This window comes from Corvus kubaryi, unplaced genomic scaffold, assembly GCF_017639235.1.
Source record: "Corvus kubaryi isolate FWS band 111438036 unplaced genomic scaffold, C.kubaryi_AGA036_p1.0 65457, whole genome shotgun sequence".
Classification (NCBI taxonomy): domain Eukaryota; kingdom Metazoa; phylum Chordata; class Aves; order Passeriformes; family Corvidae; genus Corvus; species Corvus kubaryi.
The window spans coordinates 10,032-28,788 of record NW_024582015.1 but is presented as its reverse complement, the minus strand read 5'-3'; the positions used below and the strand labels follow the sequence as shown (position 1 = coordinate 28,788).

Below are 18,757 nucleotides of genomic sequence, written 5' to 3'. Positions count from 1 at the left end.
TACAATTACATTTCTAACAAAAGCATGCTCGTTCACCACCCAGCAGGCTGACATTCAGCAAATTCACCGTACAAACACATCCAGGTAGTAACTGGTTATATCTAGTATAAGCTGGCATACTGCAACATCTTAAAATTACAAGTAAATCTATTTACCTTGCTTCAAGAGTTAGGTTTACTTCTGCAAAAGCAAGAGAGCACACTGTGCAATCAAAATACTGTAGCTGGATGATCAATTAACACTTCAGACATCATCAACCACCACTAAGTATCTTCATTCCACCTGTATTTATTGAAAAATATTTACATATTGGTTACCATGCTTTGATAGCATCTTTACACAAAAGGGTTAATGAAGAACATCACACTAGGATGGTAAAATGTCTTTTCAAAAGTCTTTTTTTTTTTTTCCCAAGCTGTCACAAGCCAAGAGAGCTCTCAGACTGAGTGTGCTGGAGTCCCGCAGTGCGTGCGCCACAGATCCACGGCTTTGCTGACAATGGCGTCGGTGTTGTCCTGAGGAATCTACAAAAGATCAAGGCAAGGTGCCTGGTCAGGGCACTCCATTTAGACTGTTTAATTTAAAATAAAGATTTTCAATTTCCAGTTTAGATTTTATCTCTTTATAAAAAAGAAAACAAAACTAGAATCCCATCTCCCTGTCCTCCCATCCCACCATCCCTCAGTCCTGCACACACCATATTACAGCCAGGTTTTGGACAAAAAGCTTTTATTTCCAAAATGCTGATAAGCAGCCAGGCATCTCACAGTTCCCATATCCCTGACACCCGGCATAACTCACACTGGCCATCCATGACCACAAACTGTATCTCATTTAACTCACCTGGGTTACACTGGGACCCTACAGCCCTGCTGAGATGGCTCGTTACTATTCAGTGTCAGGAAGGCTCAGGGTCAGGTTCATGATCCCATGCTCACGTCAACAGAACACTGCTTGAGTCTACAGATTTGCACTCAGGCAAGAAGCAAAAAACATTGCCAGAAATCAACCCTTCTAAGAAACCTCCAGAAAACTTAACCTAACCTGACCTGCACTTACTTTCACAGAAAAACCCTGTAGTATCACAAGGAATGTTAATTCTGTACAGACATAGATAATACATTCCCTAAGCCTAAAAAACATTTCATTCTATGGAAGCCTTACCTCCTGATAGAAGAAGTTATTATTCTCATTGCTGTGCATTCTCCCTTCACCTTGATACTGCTAGACTGTTCTCAGTAATGTAAGAATATCTTTGGCACATCTGCAGCAGGCAAGCGATTCAGGCTGAAACAGTTATAAGCTATAAAAGGTAATGCAAAGCATAATTAGAGTACTTACATTTTCCAAAAACTGTGTGATCTTTTCTGCAGTATTCAGTGCTATTATCTTCATTTTAAAGGTTAATAATATTTCCACAGCAACAAAAACAAGAATCTTGCAGGATCCACTAATAACTTTGTCCCAAACTCTGAAAGAAAAGTGAAAAGGAATCACTAAACATTATTGCAGTGCTTATCTGCTTATTTCTCTGCTAGAACAGCATTTGTACAACCATCTCTATCCAGATTATTTTTCTGAAGAAAAGCAACATATTGAATTATTCAGGTCAGGATAAATAGAAGACATTTTATCAACTCCTCAATCTGTACAGAGCAGAGGGATGGCAAGCAGTAATTGGTATGTACTGATACGGTGTGTTGCTGTTTAGAAATTGAACCGTTTACAAGCTCAAGCACAAAAAGCAAATCTTGGCTTAATAGCCTGGACTGTAACAACTACTCTACAGCGTGTAGTAAAGGTGAGAATTTTTGCTAATGCAAAAAAAAAGAAATTAACTTCATTAGCATGCTTAATAAAGATACTCTTCAAACAGCTAACTTGCTAAAAATTCAAAGCTATGTAAGACTGAGCTATTACATCTCAAGCAGGTTAATATTCCAGGTCATTACTGTATGAGATACAATTATGACCTAACAGCAGGATGTAATCCATGATGTTTAAATTAGACAGAAGGAACAACTATTACGTCTTCCAATCCATCCCACTGTGCACAGACACTCTCAGAAATACTTAAGCACTCCTACCTCTCATGTGAAACTGTACCTGGACCTCACAGTTTTAAGAAAACCTGAAGGGCAGGCCTGCAAAGGCTTCAGCGACAGAACTTGGATGAATATTAAAATGGATCATCTCTACCAAAACAGCCTGCAACAATTTGAAATCGTTCTTCATCCAGCAGCTCTCTCTCAGGCCCAGCTCAACAGACTCAGGATGAAAGACTACACAAAACAGTGTGAAACCATCTGTCAGATGGCAGCTTTTATGGGCTCACATTATTTTTAGTTCTTGAATTTTAAGAGCTGTGTCAAAAAGAGTTTCTGAGGATTACAGTTCTTGCCCCTTCTGGGCACTTGTTCAAAGTATTTCTCCTTCCAAATAAAAACATGGGGGAATAAATATCACACTATCCTCCGTAATTTCTGAATACAGTAACGCTAACTGAAAAACATCTTCGGCGGCCCATCTATAAATTTGGATCTATGGGTGTGCTCCTTCCAGGGACAACCCAATTTTCGTATGACCTCTCTCAGAAGAATTTGCCCTTGAGCCCAGAGTGCCAGCAGAGCAAAACACAGGCACAACACAAACTTTGACAGCTGAAATGAAGTGTAGGATCACACTTTTACACAAGGAGTTAAGAGGGGAGGCCCCAGCCAAGAGCCATGATGATGATGAAGGGACCGTGGCATCTCTCCTATGAGGAAAGGTGAGAGAGCTTGGACTGCTCAGCCTGGAGAAGAGAGGGATCTGGGGAATCTCATCAATGTATACAAGTACCTGAAGGGAGAGTACAAAAAGGGTGGAGCCAGGCTCTTTCCAACCATGCCCAGTGAAGGGACCTGAGGCAACAGGCACAAACTCAAACACAGGACTAGATTTTAACTTATAATGAAGAAAGGAGGAAAAGAATGTGTAACATCCTCAGCACTATTCTGAAAGTAAAAGGAAACAAAAAACCCACATGGACAGATAAAGAAAAAAAAAGGCACAGCCAGTTTCTTTCCCCCTTGCAATTTAGTTTTAATTCCCTGTCTCACTATGATTAAACAATTAGTACAATTCCCCCAGGGACAGGAACGACACACAATCCAAGATCAAAATCTTACTGCTTCATTTGTGATTCAAGCATCCCAGGAGAAATGATCACTGCAAATATTACACTGCTGTTGAAGTCAGGTCTAGGAAGCTTTAAGCAAGGACATGAGAAAACTGAAACAACAATTCTGTTCAACACTGTACAGGTCACCCCTGTTTACTCCTAGAACATTTTCCTCCACAAACACATCTGTTTAGAACCCAAGAACAACTTCTCCATCTATTTCATGTGCATCAGAACTATAATTATGAGTGACAATTATAGAGAGTAGCAGATCTCAAAAACAGGAAATCATTTTTAAAGTTCATATTAAAGCTCATGTTAATTTGAAAACAAACTTACTCATCCTATTATAAAATATCCAGTCTTCTTTCATTATTTTGCTTCCAATCCTTCTGACTTCAGTCTCCATAATTACATTAGGTTACATGCTATGCTCAGAAAACACTCTATTGTTTTCCGGCATTATTCAGTCTGATTCCAGAACAAATGTTTTAACAATGGCAAAACAGATGCAGTATCTAAATCACCAGTGCCTTAACAAATTTTGGAAGATGGTGCACAGAAAAGTGAGTGAGATGTCAGCACTAACCAGCTGTGTCTACTGCAATATTTTTTCCCTTAACATTTCCAGCTATTGTTACTCTTAGTACAACTCCACCAGTGACAATAATCAGGAATGACTGTGCAACACTGTGATCAACAGTCACCACCTTGTCTGTACCAGCAGAGCCAGGAACAACAACATAGACTGTGTCAAAAATGGAAAAAACACACAGCAGTTTCAAGGAAACGGATTTTCTGATGATCCTCTTCTCATACAGCAATCTTTATACACTGTAAATCTACTGATGGTAACAGGTGTCCTGCTTCCACTCTATGAATAATAGCAATCATTTAAGGTCAAGTTTACTGCTAGAGACTGCAACTCTTTACCCATTCTTTGATACTCTTAGAGAGGGGGAAAGTATAAGAGAAATATCATGAAACTGTGCCTACAGCCCTAATCAGGAATGCAGAAAAATAAACACGTGTTCTGAATGAAATTCACTGTTTTGTGTGACTATCATCCTCCATGAAATACAACTATTCAATTTACCACAGGAACACTCTTGTAGGTGTTTCTTGAACAGTGAAGCAGTATTGACAACCACAAGGAAAAATAAAAATAGGAAGTTATAAAGGCAAAGAGCGTGCCAAGGATTATGCAAATGAAACCATTTACTTTTCACTGAGCTTCTTCTGTAGACAAGATACGCCTCACTCTGTGTGCACCTGTGTGTGAAGGGATGCCATTCTCCAGGCACTTTCTGAGCTTCCTGCACCACTACAATGCAGTAATACACAAGAGGCATCCCAGCATTGCTGCTCTCTTTTTCTGAAATATCACCATTGATGTCACAGCTTTTCCCTACGCTGCAGGGTAAACACACTCAACTTTATTTCCTGGTTCTGGTCCTCCAGTCATATCCAGGCAAGAGATACCTAAAAGGAACCAACGCTTTCTCCTCTGCCTGCAGTTCAAGTGTCCTTCCAGAGGTAACTGGGCATGGAGGGACACGATGAGGCTCACAGAAATCTCACCCTGATCTCATATCATGATCTTGTGCCCATCCATTTGCAGACCTGAAAAGCAGCTCAGTGAGACAAACAGAATTAAGTCTCTCTGTAGTAGCAACCCACATGTACATTCTTATGCCCTCCTGCTCCACAGTAAAATTAAGGCATTTTCCACATTTCTGTTGTTTCTATTAAGAAATCACTTACATTTTGACAACTAAATGTAATTTATGCAGGGCATGGAGATCACAGATGTAAAACCACAAAATTATATTAATACATGTGGTAGTGCCAGTTTGAAGTAATAAGATTTCAGGAGAATGACCAAATACTTTGCCACTAGCAAGTCGCCAGAGACTAATAACCTAACACCACCCAGCTAATGCCAAGCCTTCAGTGCAGAGTACAAACAACAGTAGTCAGGGGCCTGATACGGGATTGGCATCATTAGGCCGTAAAAAATGCCTGGCTCATTCACAATTAAAACTGCAGAGCTGCACTGCTTCTGCTGGATCATGTGGGGTGACAGTGCAGATCAAACCGGCAGCCAAAGTGCCATTTTGCCTGTAGAGCTGAAGCCACAAACAGGATCCCAAGCTTTAAGAGCAGGGATCTCCAGCTGAGGGCCCACACAGCACCACTGGAAAGCTTTCCACTCATGGGCTTACCAAACAGATGAACAGATACACTGCTGCACGAATCAAGCAAACAGGGCAATGAGGAGTATGAAAACAAAGGCGTGATCCAGTTCTCTCCCTGTCTCAGAGAGAAGTACACCTTTCTGTGCCTCTCAAACCTGTGCTACAGGCTCGTTCATCTCCCAGGGAGCACCCTGTCTATATTCCAGGTGGGATACAGAGTCTTTGAAATGGCCAGTCTGCTCCTCTCTTCTACCAATGTGACAACTTCTTAAAGTTTGTTAAGAAGCTCATCACAGAATATGCCAAGTGTATTAGACACTGCATAAGCCCAAAGGAAAACTCTCCCCATGAAACCTGTCTGAATGTATTTTCCAAGCCCGTTTAAATTAAACTGATGCATAACTTTTACCTATGGTCTAACTCGAAGTGTGCTATAGAATAGTATTTATACTGAGTGACAATGCCTGTCAGGTATTGGCATTGTGCAACTTCATCTCACCATTATCAGGTAAATTTCTGCACAGCACATACAAGTCTTGTACACCTTAGAGGAAAACAAACAAAAAACCAAACCCATGAAACTTAGATTAAGCTGCTTGGCAGAAAAGACTACAGTTCATAGAAAGCAAGCAGCCTCTCTAAGAAGTACAGTGCTAAATCATAAGTTAGATCATAAAAGACTGTGTTCAGATAATCTCTCACTTGACAAGAAAGTAAGCAAAATTCACAGGAGAACTGGAGACCTTCAAACCTCAGCAGTTCCAACACTGACATTTGGATGCATTTCAGATAAGCACTGGGGCTCCTAGATCCTAATCCAAACCAAATCTCCAAGCATTAATTAAGTTCATCTGTCACATACTACCCATGAAGTATGTTATTTCCTCAGCGAATAAGGCCATTATGATTACAACTGAATAATTCAGAAACCTAAACTGCCAAGAAAAAGTGCACTTTCATCATGTTCCCACAAGAACTGCTGGGAAAAGGGATTGTTCTGCCGTCAGAAGTACCAACACTGAAATTTGTTTTTACTTCAGAGTGATACAAAAAGCCAGTATTTTGACCTTTTCCAGGGGGAAAAAAAGTATTAAAAAATTCCAAGTAATCAAAATATTCTATTTCAGTAAGGTAAAATAGTATATGGGAATGCTAAAGATGTATACTGGTTAGACAAAATATTTTATATAAATAAAACTGATTCAAAATGGTAGATATTTGAAACCAAATATTCTGGCAAGATGAAATACAAAATTAAAATTCTTCATCTAGATTTTTCCTTTTACACCATCAGGATGACACATCTCCAATAAAATTTTCAATTTTCAACAGAAATTTTAAAAAAACCCCTCATCTTCCAAGAGCAAATCTGCTCTGATACAAATTCCTCTTTCAGCTCTTGTCCACAGCCATAAGATCCAGTAGCAACACTGAACCACACGAGCTCTAAACTGTAACAAACATCCTATACTATGCATGCTTACATAATTTCTGTAGTCACAGAAGTACTAAAAGCTTTCAACCACCCCATCACAGACAATCACTACACAGACAAGACTATTTTGGAGCCTTATAGGTGCTTGATGAGAAGAACTTGCCACATAACAATTATCGTGTTGCACCTAAAGGTCTCTATCCTTCACAAAATGGTTTTTCTCTCAAGCATAATCCTTGACAACAGTAAAACCTACAGAACCTCAAAGACCATGGTCCAACAAGAGCAGAGAGAATGATTTCTAATCTTACCGCTTGTTCCCTAAAATCATCTTACTCTTATAAGGGTAAATAAAACATTTTTAAAAGCAGCCATTTTCCACTTTCCTCCACGGAACATGAAGTCCCAGATAAACAAACACACACTGCATCCACTATTCAGATTATGACCAACTTTACCACCATAAAAGCATTTTCTACAAAGCAATTTACAAAGCACTGTTTCCATGCTAGGTTCCTATTTTAGCCACTGAAATCCTGTGATTCCCTCAAAGTAAAACTTCCCTTGAACATTGTTGGTTCTCAAAGTTTTCAGACAGCTGAAAATTACACCATTGTTTTCTTTGTGCCACATCCTGTTCAGCTATCAGCAACTCTTATTAATGCAAAAAGATGTTTCTCTACATTGAGCCTGAATTTCCTGCTTTCCAAGAGTTCTCAGGCAGCAGAATTAGAGAAATCACACAAGCTTCATTTCAAAAGCCCTTCAGTGAAGTGTCATGCACAAGGATTTTTCCCTTCTAAAAGCTCAACATCCTATTTCTAACTGTAGAATCCTGATAATAATCCACTATTTCATTAATTTTGTAATATTAAAGTTGCCCTAGTATTTTTAAAATAAACATTCTGTCATGGTTTAACCCCAGCCAGCAAATGAGCACCAGACAGCCACCCATTTAATATACCCCCCAGTGGGATGGGGGAAGAATTGGAAGGGTAGACGTAAGAAACAAATTTGTGGGTGAAGAAAAAAAAGTTTCATAATTAAAATGAAGTAATAATTTCAAAGAATTGTAAGGAAGAGAAGGAAAACATAACAAAGAGAGGAAAATAAAACCTGAGACAAGCGATGCAACTGAGAACAGTTGCCCACCACCCCAACTGATGGCCAGCAAGTCCCCAAGCAAGTGCTCCCACCTGCCAACCTCTTCCCCAGCTTAATTGCTGAGCATGACTCCACATGAAATCGGATATCCCTAGGGTCAGCTGGAGTCAGCTGTCCAGGCTGTGTCCCCTCCCAGCCAGTCCTCTTTGTGCACCCCCAGCCTCCTTGCTGGTGAGGAGCAGAATGATGCTGTGTAAGCGCTGCTCTGCAGCAACTAGAATATCCCTGTGTTCCAAAACACAGCCCTATACCAGCTGCTCTGAAGAAATTTAACTCTATCCCAGCAAAACCTGTACACATTCCCAAAATCTTTTTCATCTAACACTAACACAGCATTACAATCACTCCCTAAGCACAGATTTTTGTTAAAAAGCCCAAAAACTGACTACTATTTAGCTATGTAACACTGACAGAGGGTTTGGAGTTCTACATCCTAGGAGGCACTACGTGTCTAACAGAATGAGCTGGTATACTCAGCTCCATTCTTTTTATTTTCAGTGGGTGAAATGATCACACAGAGATTGATTATCTTGCATCAGTAACAAGGGGAATTAAATCCAATTTTATAATTTCCAAGTTAGCAAGAAAGTTAACACCATAATCTTACAGATAAAGTATGGAAAGCTCTTTTCCTGCTAGTGATGACAAAAAGCTGAAATTACTATGCAGTTACAAACAGAAAGAAAAGAAAAAGAACTTGCCTCTGTAAACTGGACTCAGGTAAACATCCTGCAAAACACTTTTTAAACCAAAGATCGTACGGGAGTTTGCTCATTGCAGCACATGCTTTCAGATGCATCAGTAGTCTGTTATCTTCAATGTTCAAATACTGCTCCAGAATTTTTGGCTGAAAAAGAATTAGAAAATTTTAGATAACTCACATCAGAATACCTTCATAGTTAATGCACACTGTAAGACAAGCCTTAAAAATTCAACTGGCATAAAACAACATTAAAATAATGTACCTTCATCGTTTTAAGTGCTCCAAAATACGGGTGTTACTGGCTTTTGCAATTAACTAATTATGTACTTAACCAAAGAAACAACCTCAGCTTCCTTAAATTGCTGACCACTAGCAGAACTTCCAAGATATGCAGTATTCCCTACTGCAGGGAGGTGTTTCAGAGCGTAAGGCAATGCAGAGATTAAACACACACTAATTACTGCTACCTTCACAAGTAAAATTGAGTTTCATGCACCTCAAACCTAATCGCCTTAGCACACATCAAAAAAATTCTACACACAATGCAGCAAAACCCAAAAAATCCATTTTGAGAGCAAATCCCTGTGCAACCCATTAAAAGCTGGACACTGATTGTTTAAAAACCAGAAGTATTTAAAGCATAAACAAGTAGATAATTTTCTCATCTTGTTTAAATTTTAATGTAACACAATACACATTATTATAAATTCTTGAGTACCTTTATGCTTTCTGTCATAGTTAGGCAAACTGCTAAGGACTTCAGCTGTCAAAGGCAGGAAACATTTCCTTTGCCCATATTCTCACCTGAGTCTTGGTACATTGTTTGTATTATAAAAAAAAACAACAAAACAACCTAGGAAGGGAGACGCTTGGCACTCTTCACATAGTACGAACACACACCTTCTTTACAAATGCTCCTTTTGAACTGCTATAGTTGAATGTACCACTCACAGAAACAGGAGGTAGGTTTAAAAACTGTTTCTTAGTTCAAAAAGAATTAACAAGGGCAGGCATAATTTTCCACAACAAATTTCTATTCAGCAATTGCTGGTGCACATGTACTAGATACTTTTACCTCAGAGGATATTGTTAACTAAAAGCTCCTTATCTCTTAAGGCTATTTGATGAATTACAAGAGCTTTCATAATTTTGGTAAGTACGCATTACAATCAAACTTTAATTTTATAAATCAGTAAGACAGAAATTCAAAATGAATATTCTACGATGGTGTTTAAATGATCAGTGCTAAAAGGAAACTACTCCACTTTTTATTATAACCTAATTTGCAATATACTGTTTCTCTAAAGATAGAGTACCCTGCTCCATTTATAAAGTAAAACAACTGTGCTTTGTCTATCATCCAATGAGCAGCATATGGGTGCCAGAGATGCAGCCTAAAAAGTAGCAGATGTACATCAAGATGTTCTTAACTTTTGGCATTTTTAATTCTTTAAAGAAAATTCTTAAGTGACCAATTTGTGAGACATATAATTCAACTAGATACAATGTAACCATTAGACAACCTAAAAAAAGGTAATTGAGGATTACCATGTAGCAAACAAAAACAATTTCTAATGTTACATTAGACAGGACAGCACAATCCTGCCTGCAAAAAGCACTCCTCCCTTATTCTCAAAACAGCTGGTGGAACAGAATCCAAGGGTGTCACCTCTGGTGTTCCAATTGTCTCCCTGTATTAATGCTTTCTATGATTGCCTCTCCTCGCAAAAGTTAAAAAACAAAGGTGTTTTTTCCATACCAGTTGTTGTAAAGAATCTTTGTGCTTGCTGTTCAGCTGATTCACAAAGCAACTGACAAGCCAATAGCATTCTATAGGATCCTCCACCATTTCCTCCATTGCTTGAGCAATAGCAAGAAACACTTCATCTTCAGGTTCCTGAAAAACAAAGCCAAAAAAAGTGAACTACACAGAAGTATTGGACTATTCTAATTTAAAGTATTCATATATTCCTTTTCTCTGTTATTCAGGGAAAAAAAAAACAGGAATCAATGTACACGAAGTGCTGTTCTGACACTCCTAAACAAGACATTGGGCAGCAGCTGCATGATGATGGCAGGTATCTATTGAAACAGAGCAAGTAAGACTTGTCTTGCTTTTAAAACCAAAACACACTTCAGTATATGGAGAGTCGTAAATACTACTGGGATATGTCTCTCACACAGACTGCTGCAATATACACATACCCCTACTTGAACTCTCTGCATTCAGATGCACAAAACACTCGGTAGACTTCTGTTTGTTACCCAAACATTTCAAAATATTTACATCATTCTGACATCTCTTTATCTCCCTCTGCCTCTACAATAAAACACCTGCATTACTATCAAGAGTAACCTCTCCTAAGTTTAAGGGGACAGTGACTGCACTGAAAAGAGAGCAAATGCTTTCTGCAGCAGCAAAACAAACCTGAGTTACAAGGCTAATGACTGTGGCTCTGCTAAACACCATCGCTGTGAAACCTCACCACAGCCCTGAGAGCAGCTCTGAGATGCACTGACAAAACACTTGCTCAGAAGGCAATACTGCTCTAGAAGGGCGGAATCTTCAGTCCACTGTATCACATGCCAAGACCAAGGAAAATTCTCTGCTGGAAATTTGCAGGGTAGGATGGCCACCTTCCTAGGAAACGGTAAAGGTATGAAAACATTCCCTCCTCTGACAAGAGAACGCTGCATGTAATCCTCCATTTCAAAATATTACTGTATTTTCCATATTAACTTTAACTTTTTTTTTTAATTTTGAACTTTTCTTTAAGTACTTATGTCAAAATTTGTGATTACAGATGAAAAATTACAAATTAAGCTAGGCTAGAGTGAATATGGATAAATTAACATTAACTAGAGGAAGAAATCCACTTAGAAAGCTCTGTGGCTCCTTTAACCATCTCCTATTTCATGGAGGCTTACACAAAAAGAACCACACATTGTTTTTATCATCACACTTCCAACTTACCATCACAACACAGCCTTGTTTAACCACATGGGTGTACACTCTGAACTGCAGAGTAGTGCATTACCTGACAGAAGCCCAGGTCAGTTCAGACCAAGATAAAAAGGACGACAGTACACTAACGTCTAGATTTAGAAACAAGTAATTTAAATATTTTATGCCACTTGCTTTAAATCACTGCTTGCACAGGCTCTGAATTATCCTTGTTCCACGACACGTAAGAACCTATGAGCTCCAATGAGATTATGTAATTTTTATTTCAGTGCTATAAAGAAACTGAAGTGCCCTGGAGTACAAAAGGCTTAAAACCTAGCAGGCAAAATACACAAGAGATTTTAAGGCATGAAATCTTACGTAAGTACTTAGGGGAAGAAAAAGAGAAAAGCACTTTGACTAAAATTCCTTATTTTATACTAGTACTTCTCTGTTTTCCATTCACCTTACTTGATTTATTTACAAGCATTTGTGGGGTGACATGCAGTTCAGTTTCTCACTGGTTTATAGTTTCAAGTTCAATAAAGTACTGTATTTAAAAGACTGTTAAAATGACAACTGACCAGTGGAAAAGCTATGTTTCGAGGCAATTTTCCTGATTCCAGTTGATGTATGCGGAGAAAAACATCAACCTGTGGGGTAGAATCATTAATAAATCGAATGACACGAAGAGCATGGTGAATATCCCAGTACTGCTCCTTCCGGTACTTCATCACCAAAGCATGAGACTCATGGTGAGGAGGAATAATTCCTAAAAACAAAAATAAAATAAAGAAAATAATTAAAAGAAAAATATAAACAATGTAAGGAGAATTCTTACTTGTTACTTTTTATACCTATCTAGTTTTCAGTACTGTACTAGTTGTATATTTGTGCCCAGCTTCCATTTATTTTGAAAACAAAGTCAGTGCAGAATTTTTATACACATTAGCTGTTCATTTTCTCAAATTCTACATTGTCTGAGATGACAGAGAATATATACATGCAATTAACTAATACAAAGACACTGTAGACTCCAGTATTACTTTACTGCCAGAAAAGTCTTTACTCAACTGTATCACAGATTAATCCTCCCTAAAATGACATTCAAAAACCAATATCAATCAGTTGAATCAGCTAAAGATTAAAACTTAAGAATGCCACATACTCATTTGCAAAGTAACATCTGTTATTTTCTTAGCACAACACTAATATCTTTTCTCGTTTCCTGGGAGAAAAAAAAATCTAAAATAAATAGAAATATCTAAGTAGAAAGGCAAAGAAAATCACACAGCATCTCCACAAGAGATACTCAACATTTCACTCAATCCTCCCCCTTACTCAAGACTCAATCTTGCCATGCACTGATGTTCATGACAAAACTGTCACAGCCTGCAACAGAAATAAAAACTTACATACACCTAGGCAAAAAAATGTCATTTCCCTATCATTAGTGGAGCAGAATTCTTCCCAGCATAGAAACCCATGAGAACAAAGTATTCTTCAAAAGTCAGCTCTGAAACAAGCTGCCTGCTGCTTTTACCTCTCCTTCAAAGAAAAAAATATTCCTGCCAAGTGTTAAACCACAAAATGGCTGAGTTTAGGAACAAGCACATCAGACAAAAAATTATCTTTTCTTTTCCAGCTGCAAACTTGTCTGCATTTCAAAAGCTGGGACAAAGCAAGACGTCTTCCACGATACGCCAAAAGAGAGTCAACATCATAACTGTATGTACACACTGCCAGCTGCTCTCCTCAAACACAGAGGACAACCTTAGGCAGGCAAAAAGAAGCTGAAACAACAGAGGGGTGCCTGGAAACCATCATGAGTCATCCTTGAACAGGAAGGTAACAGAGGCATTGCTGACACACCATGTCACCTGGGACATCAGCAAGCCTTGGTACATGTCTGGGACAGTTTTGTTGACAGGACAGACTTCCTCTTCTTAAATTATTAACATGCAACATCTCTCACCAGACATGGACTGGGCTGTGGTTCCAATCATTTAGGGAAGAGATATTTTGCACTGTCCTTCTCAATACCAGCTTTTCTAACAACTGTTAACACCAAAATACAGCGTAAGAAAAGCCCCCCTGTACCTCTGTTCACCCAAGGCATGTCAGAGAATGACAGTACAAATACTTGAAATCATAGAATATCCCAAGTTGGAAAGGACCCACAAGGAACACTGAGTCCCTCTCCTGGCCCTGCACAGGACCACTCCAAAAAATCACACCATGTGCCTGAGAGCATTGTCCAAACACTTCTTGAACTCTGTCAGGCTTGGTGCTGTGACCACTTCCCTGAGGAGCCTGTTCCAGTGCCCAGCCACGCTCTGGGTGAAGGACCTTTTTCTGATATCCAACCTAAAGATCCCCTGAGACAACTTCATGCTGTGAAATGAATCACTCTGGGTTTAAAATACAAAATACTTTTAAGAACCAGTATAAGTTTCCATGCAGTTGACTCAGAAGGTGTTTTGTGTTATCATATGATTCACAGATCCTTTATCTAAAACAGCCCAAGTTCTGGCTCTGCAGTGAGCCAAAAATTTGCAAAGAGACTGTATTTTGCTATTATAATTTTGGCTGAAGGATTCTGTACTGAGTCACTTGCCCAAAACTCCTATGCTATATTTCCCACTACTAATATTTCAAAGGATGCTGACTACTTCACTAGTGCCCAGGGTACAATAATCTTCCTAATGGCAGAGGCTTTTATCAAGTAGGACTACTCAGTTCAACGCCAAGAACTTCAAGGGTTGTAAATAGATCTTGCCCCTTCTGTGCACTATTGATTTACTACCTTTGCCGAAAAAAAGGCTTACAAATCCAAATAATCAGGAACATGAAGCCACAACTTTCAAATTTTAGAAAATTGGAGGGGGAAAATAATGAATTAAAAAATTAATATTTTTTTTAAACCCCTCCTGTCTCCAAGTGGACATGACGTTGCATCTAGTCAACCAATGCACTTAACCAGTTAGTGCAAAGTCATTTGTACTTTTTAATTAGTCACCTGACTAGTGCACTTCTAGGAAAATACCATCTATTTATGGTTTTTACAGTTTCTGGGGATACCATTAAATTGTCTTCGGCCTTGTATCTTCTGCAATGGCAAATACAATTCAAAGCCAGAAGCAAAACCATAAGAAACCAAGATTCTGCAGAACATGAGCTTCTCTTTAGAATAAACATGCACTCCATGCTTCATGCAGTTTAAAATTAATCACAACTTTACTTCAACTTATCTGTCTGTTATTTCAGGAACACAACTGACTATCTTATCAGGTATCGATGACTTCTTATAATCCACATTTCAAATCCATTTCATACATTTACTTGGATAATGTTACAAAGTTAAATACAGAAACACACTCTCCTAGGCACATTTCAGCAAAGTTCTCAAAAACTTGTTTTATAATTGCCATTGTATATCTGAGGTGGATACAAAAGTAGGCTAAATATCTATCAGTAGGCAAGGTAGTATGGAATAATCCATGTCATTACTCCTTTAAAGACAAAAAAAAACCCCAAACCAAAGAGAAAAAAGTGCACCTTCCATGTTATACTTCATACCTAGAAGCACTTTCCACACCAGTACACGATACATGGATGGAAGAGGAAACCTCTGACTAAATGTGCAAAGCTTCTCAACATCTGTAAAGAAGTAAAAAGGAAAAAAAATCAGGACAAATTTAGATATGATTAATTATAAATAGGTCTGCATCTCTGATCCAGCTAAGTATGACAAACTTTAGCTGCAGATTGAAATCCCCACTTCCATCATTTACTATCAACAAATACTTTCACTGCTTCAAACCAAGAATAGACCGTGCTCTCTAAGTGCAACAATTTTGACAAATACATACGTTGGCCTGACTTACAGTAAAACTACTCCAGGTTTCATCAGGAGGAAACTGTGCCATTTTTATAGGCATTTTCTAAACTGTGTCACTGTCAAAACAATTAAGGCCTTTTTTAAAGGGACAACATTTATCTTTCTGTTCTGTTAGAGATGTGGCACTCCTCAGGGACCAACAGCAACAACATCTTCATTGCTTTGAAGTTAGATGGAATTGACAGCATGAGACGATGCATTCTCAGATTAAAATTGCTTTCCCTAAAAAGCTTTTAGTTTCTTGGGCACAGAGAACGAGAGAAGGGGAAAAAAGAAACAATCAAGCTGACAAATCCATAATAATATTAAAAATCAGATTTCCAGATCTTTGAAAATGAAACGTCTGCTAGCACTAACTGAGAGATTACTACATAAAGATGCAAAACTTAAATGAGTATTAAGCAGATCAGGAAAACATTTTCTATTACTCCCTCCCCAACTCCCAAGAAATAGAGGAAACAGTGAAATCAACTCGCCCAAACGGTCATCTTTTAACAGAATTTCCAGCGACTTCTTTTCTTCAACTCCACGAAACCCCACTTTTTCATAATATACTGAGCGGAAGTTTCTCTGAGAGTCGTCAGCCATGACTGATCCCTTCTGGAAAAACAATTAATTCCTCTGAAGACTTACAAGAATACATTGCTATTGCTTTAAGGTCAAGTAATTTTGCACACTGATAGAAGCTTACTAAGTTTCTAGAGTATTAATAAACCCTACAGAATATTAAAATCTTCCAGGATTTTTTTTGTCACATACTAACATAAACAATGACAAACGTAATTTAATCTAAACAAGGTCTAAAGATACCAACTTTACAAACAAAACACAGGGATTTTAAAAAATTATCCACATAGCAAATTATGCTAATTTTCAAGAAGTTTTTTTTAAAATTGCTGGAGAAACACTTAACACTTTACACCACACTGTGTACTTCAAAACCAATATAAAAACTACAGTTACGAGTCTGGCAAAATTTTGACTACAAAAACCCTACTCAGGTAGAACTGTTACCCAGGTAAGTAAAATTAAGCTTCATACTCACCAGCCAAGGTAATCAGAAGCAAGAACAAGCCAGTGCTGGCCTCAGTGGCACAGGGGTGACCAGGAAGAATAAGGCTGGGTATGTAGGTTTCTTCTTAAGTTGCAGGTAAGAATTAAATGTTCATGTTGTTACCAGCTGCTGTAACAGCCACAGCCTTGAGCTTGTTATTCCAGCGCTAAAACCAAGTAAATGTCTCATCCCCATAGTGGAAACAAAGGTAAATTCCAGTGAGTGCTCTGTGTGTCCTAACAACTGTAAATGACATTTCAATTCAGTTCAACCCTCTAACTATCAATTCTCTCTTCTCTGCAGGCTTGCAAACAGGAGATAGTTCTGTTTCCTAACTCAAAGGACAAGGAACAATCTTAACTTTTATGTCCATTGACAGCAGCAAAACTTGGAGAATTTTTTTTTTTCCCGCGTGTTTGTTAAATAAATCGGTTTTTTCCCTTTTTCACTTTCCTCCGAGGAATTTCTTCCCGAACCTGGTGGGGGAGGGATGGCTGTAACCTGCTTTCTACCAGAGGACATTCAAATTCGGACTTTATTCCGAATTTGTCTCAAACCAGGACAACCTAGCAGGCCTATTTGTGTTCCAAATTATGTCTGCTTTTAGTGCTTTGTAGGATCAGGGCCAAGACAAGACAGCAAAACACAAACCAGCAAACAACTGAATTAGTGCTTTCTGAGATAGGCCAAATTACTTCAAAACCAGAGAAAAAAGAAATAAGTATTACTTGCAACACATTCCAGCCCTGCACTATCCTTATGAAAATGACTGTGATGGTCAAGTATGGTGCATTTAAGGGTCCAGTGATCACAACACTCACTGTTTACATTGCAGCCATGTCTAAAAGCAGACTTAAGATGCGATAGACACTCAGCTACTTTTGAAAACTTCCAGATTCTCATTTACATTTTCAAATTTTGAAAAGCTGAATTTATTAAAGGTTGTTTAGAAAAATAATTTTAAAAGAACCCACGTCTAGCCCATACCACTTGTGGAAAGCTGTCAGGAGACACAGAATGGGAATATTAAACATAATTTGAAAAGTAACAACAGAATGGGAATATTAAACATAATTTGAAAAGTAACAGCATGACCTCTTAGTCAGGAATACTATTTTAATAATTTTAAACTAGCACTATAACAGCAGTACATTTTATTTACTCATTGGTAAAAGGAGGAAGATAGTTTATATACTCCCTCACAATTTAGGATTTGTATTTTCATGCTAGACAAACGACCATTGTGCCAATCTTTAAATCTATCTTCAATAAACTGGAAAAAGAAAGGGGGAAACAAGTCCTTAGCCAGCTCCTTGGAAGTGTGCTGTACAGAAGAGTGCAATTAACTCGTTCTGTCTTCAATTAATGCATTTTCGGCCTCAGTAGAGGCTTCCATGGTATCATTAAGTGTCACGCCAGGTGAAGCAGCAGCAGCGCCGCACAGGCCCGGGGTGAGGAGCCACAGCACTCTGCCGCCGACCGAGCACCCTTCCCTCGCAGGCCCTGCCGGAGGGCCCCCCCACCCGGCCGTACCTCGGGGCTCAATTCCCGGCCTCCGTCACAGTCCCAGAGGAAAACACGGGCACACTTGGGCACGGGATCAAGGCACCCCCGGGAACCCGGGCCGCGCCGAGCTCGCCCCGCCGCCCCCCGGCACCTCGGGCAGGCGGGCGCGACCGGAGCGCGGCGCGGCTGCGGCGCATGCGCGGGCCCGTCCCGCCCCGGCGGCGGGCGGAGCGCTGGGGACGCTCGGGGGTCGCGGGCTCTCCGGCGGGCGTCTCGCAGCCTCTCGGGTTCACGGGGCTCCTCACGCACCCGGCCTGTGCTCCCCGTCACCCCCCCAGCTCAATCCTCTGCCCTCAGAGGGCATCCGTCCCTTAGAGCCGGCTGCCCGCATGGCGCGGGGTGCGCTGAGGGCTGCACCGCGTTGTTGGCTGTAACGCGTGTGCTCGGTGCTTCTGCCCCATCCGCGGTGACTCCTAGGGACGCGTTAGTTAGAGAGACCTCTGGGAAGCGAAGTGCATTTCGCAAAACCAAGGTTTACTGGGGTGCATGGGATCAAAGTACGGGATGATAATTATCCCGCCCCTCAAAACAGATAAAGGACCTACATATCGCTGCCGAAAGCCTCGAAAACCAACCTGTGCTGCTGAAACCTTGGGGCGTCAAACTAGTAGTGTGATTTTGATTCGGGG

The 18,757-nt window shown here is 39.6% G+C and overlaps 1 protein-coding gene across 3 annotated transcripts; it reads right to left on the bottom strand.

Annotated features, from left to right (window-relative positions):
- Positions 1 to 272: 272 nt before the first annotated feature.
- Positions 273 to 16,879, bottom strand: LOC121673488 (TBC1 domain family member 7-like). Of its 3 annotated transcripts, XM_042046822.1 has the most exons (9): positions 16,554 to 16,879; positions 15,985 to 16,108; positions 15,187 to 15,267; positions 12,192 to 12,379; positions 10,423 to 10,560; positions 8,662 to 8,807; positions 1,342 to 1,471; positions 844 to 933; positions 433 to 524 (listed from the first exon to the last, which is right to left on the bottom strand). In XM_042046822.1, the coding sequence occupies exons 2-8, from the start codon at positions 16,094 to 16,096 to the stop codon at positions 889 to 891; spliced, it is 840 nt and encodes a 279-aa protein (XP_041902756.1). In that variant the 5' UTR covers positions 16,097 to 16,108; positions 16,554 to 16,879; the 3' UTR covers positions 433 to 524; positions 844 to 888. The 3 variants fall into 3 exon arrangements, with proteins under 3 accessions (XP_041902755.1, XP_041902756.1, XP_041902757.1); XM_042046821.1 differs by lacking the exon at positions 844 to 933 and having other exon boundaries at positions 273 to 524; positions 16,554 to 16,876; XM_042046823.1 differs by lacking the exon at positions 433 to 524 and having other exon boundaries at positions 920 to 973.
- Between the last annotated feature and the right edge of the window lie 1,878 nt (positions 16,880 to 18,757).

Excerpts from the sequence above, each read along its gene's own strand:
- LOC121673488 (XM_042046821.1), bottom strand. The coding sequence starts at position 16,096 with ATGGCTGACGACTCTCAGAGAAACTTCCGCTCAGTATATTATGAAAAA. Across the intron at positions 12,380-15,186 it reads GGTGTGGAAAGTGCTTCTAG|GAATTATTCCTCCTCACCAT; the intron begins GTATGAAGTATA and ends TTTTGTTTTTAG. Across the intron at positions 10,561-12,191 it reads GAAACATAGCTTTTCCACTG|GAACCTGAAGATGAAGTGTT; the intron begins GTCAGTTGTCAT and ends TTTGTTTTTCAG.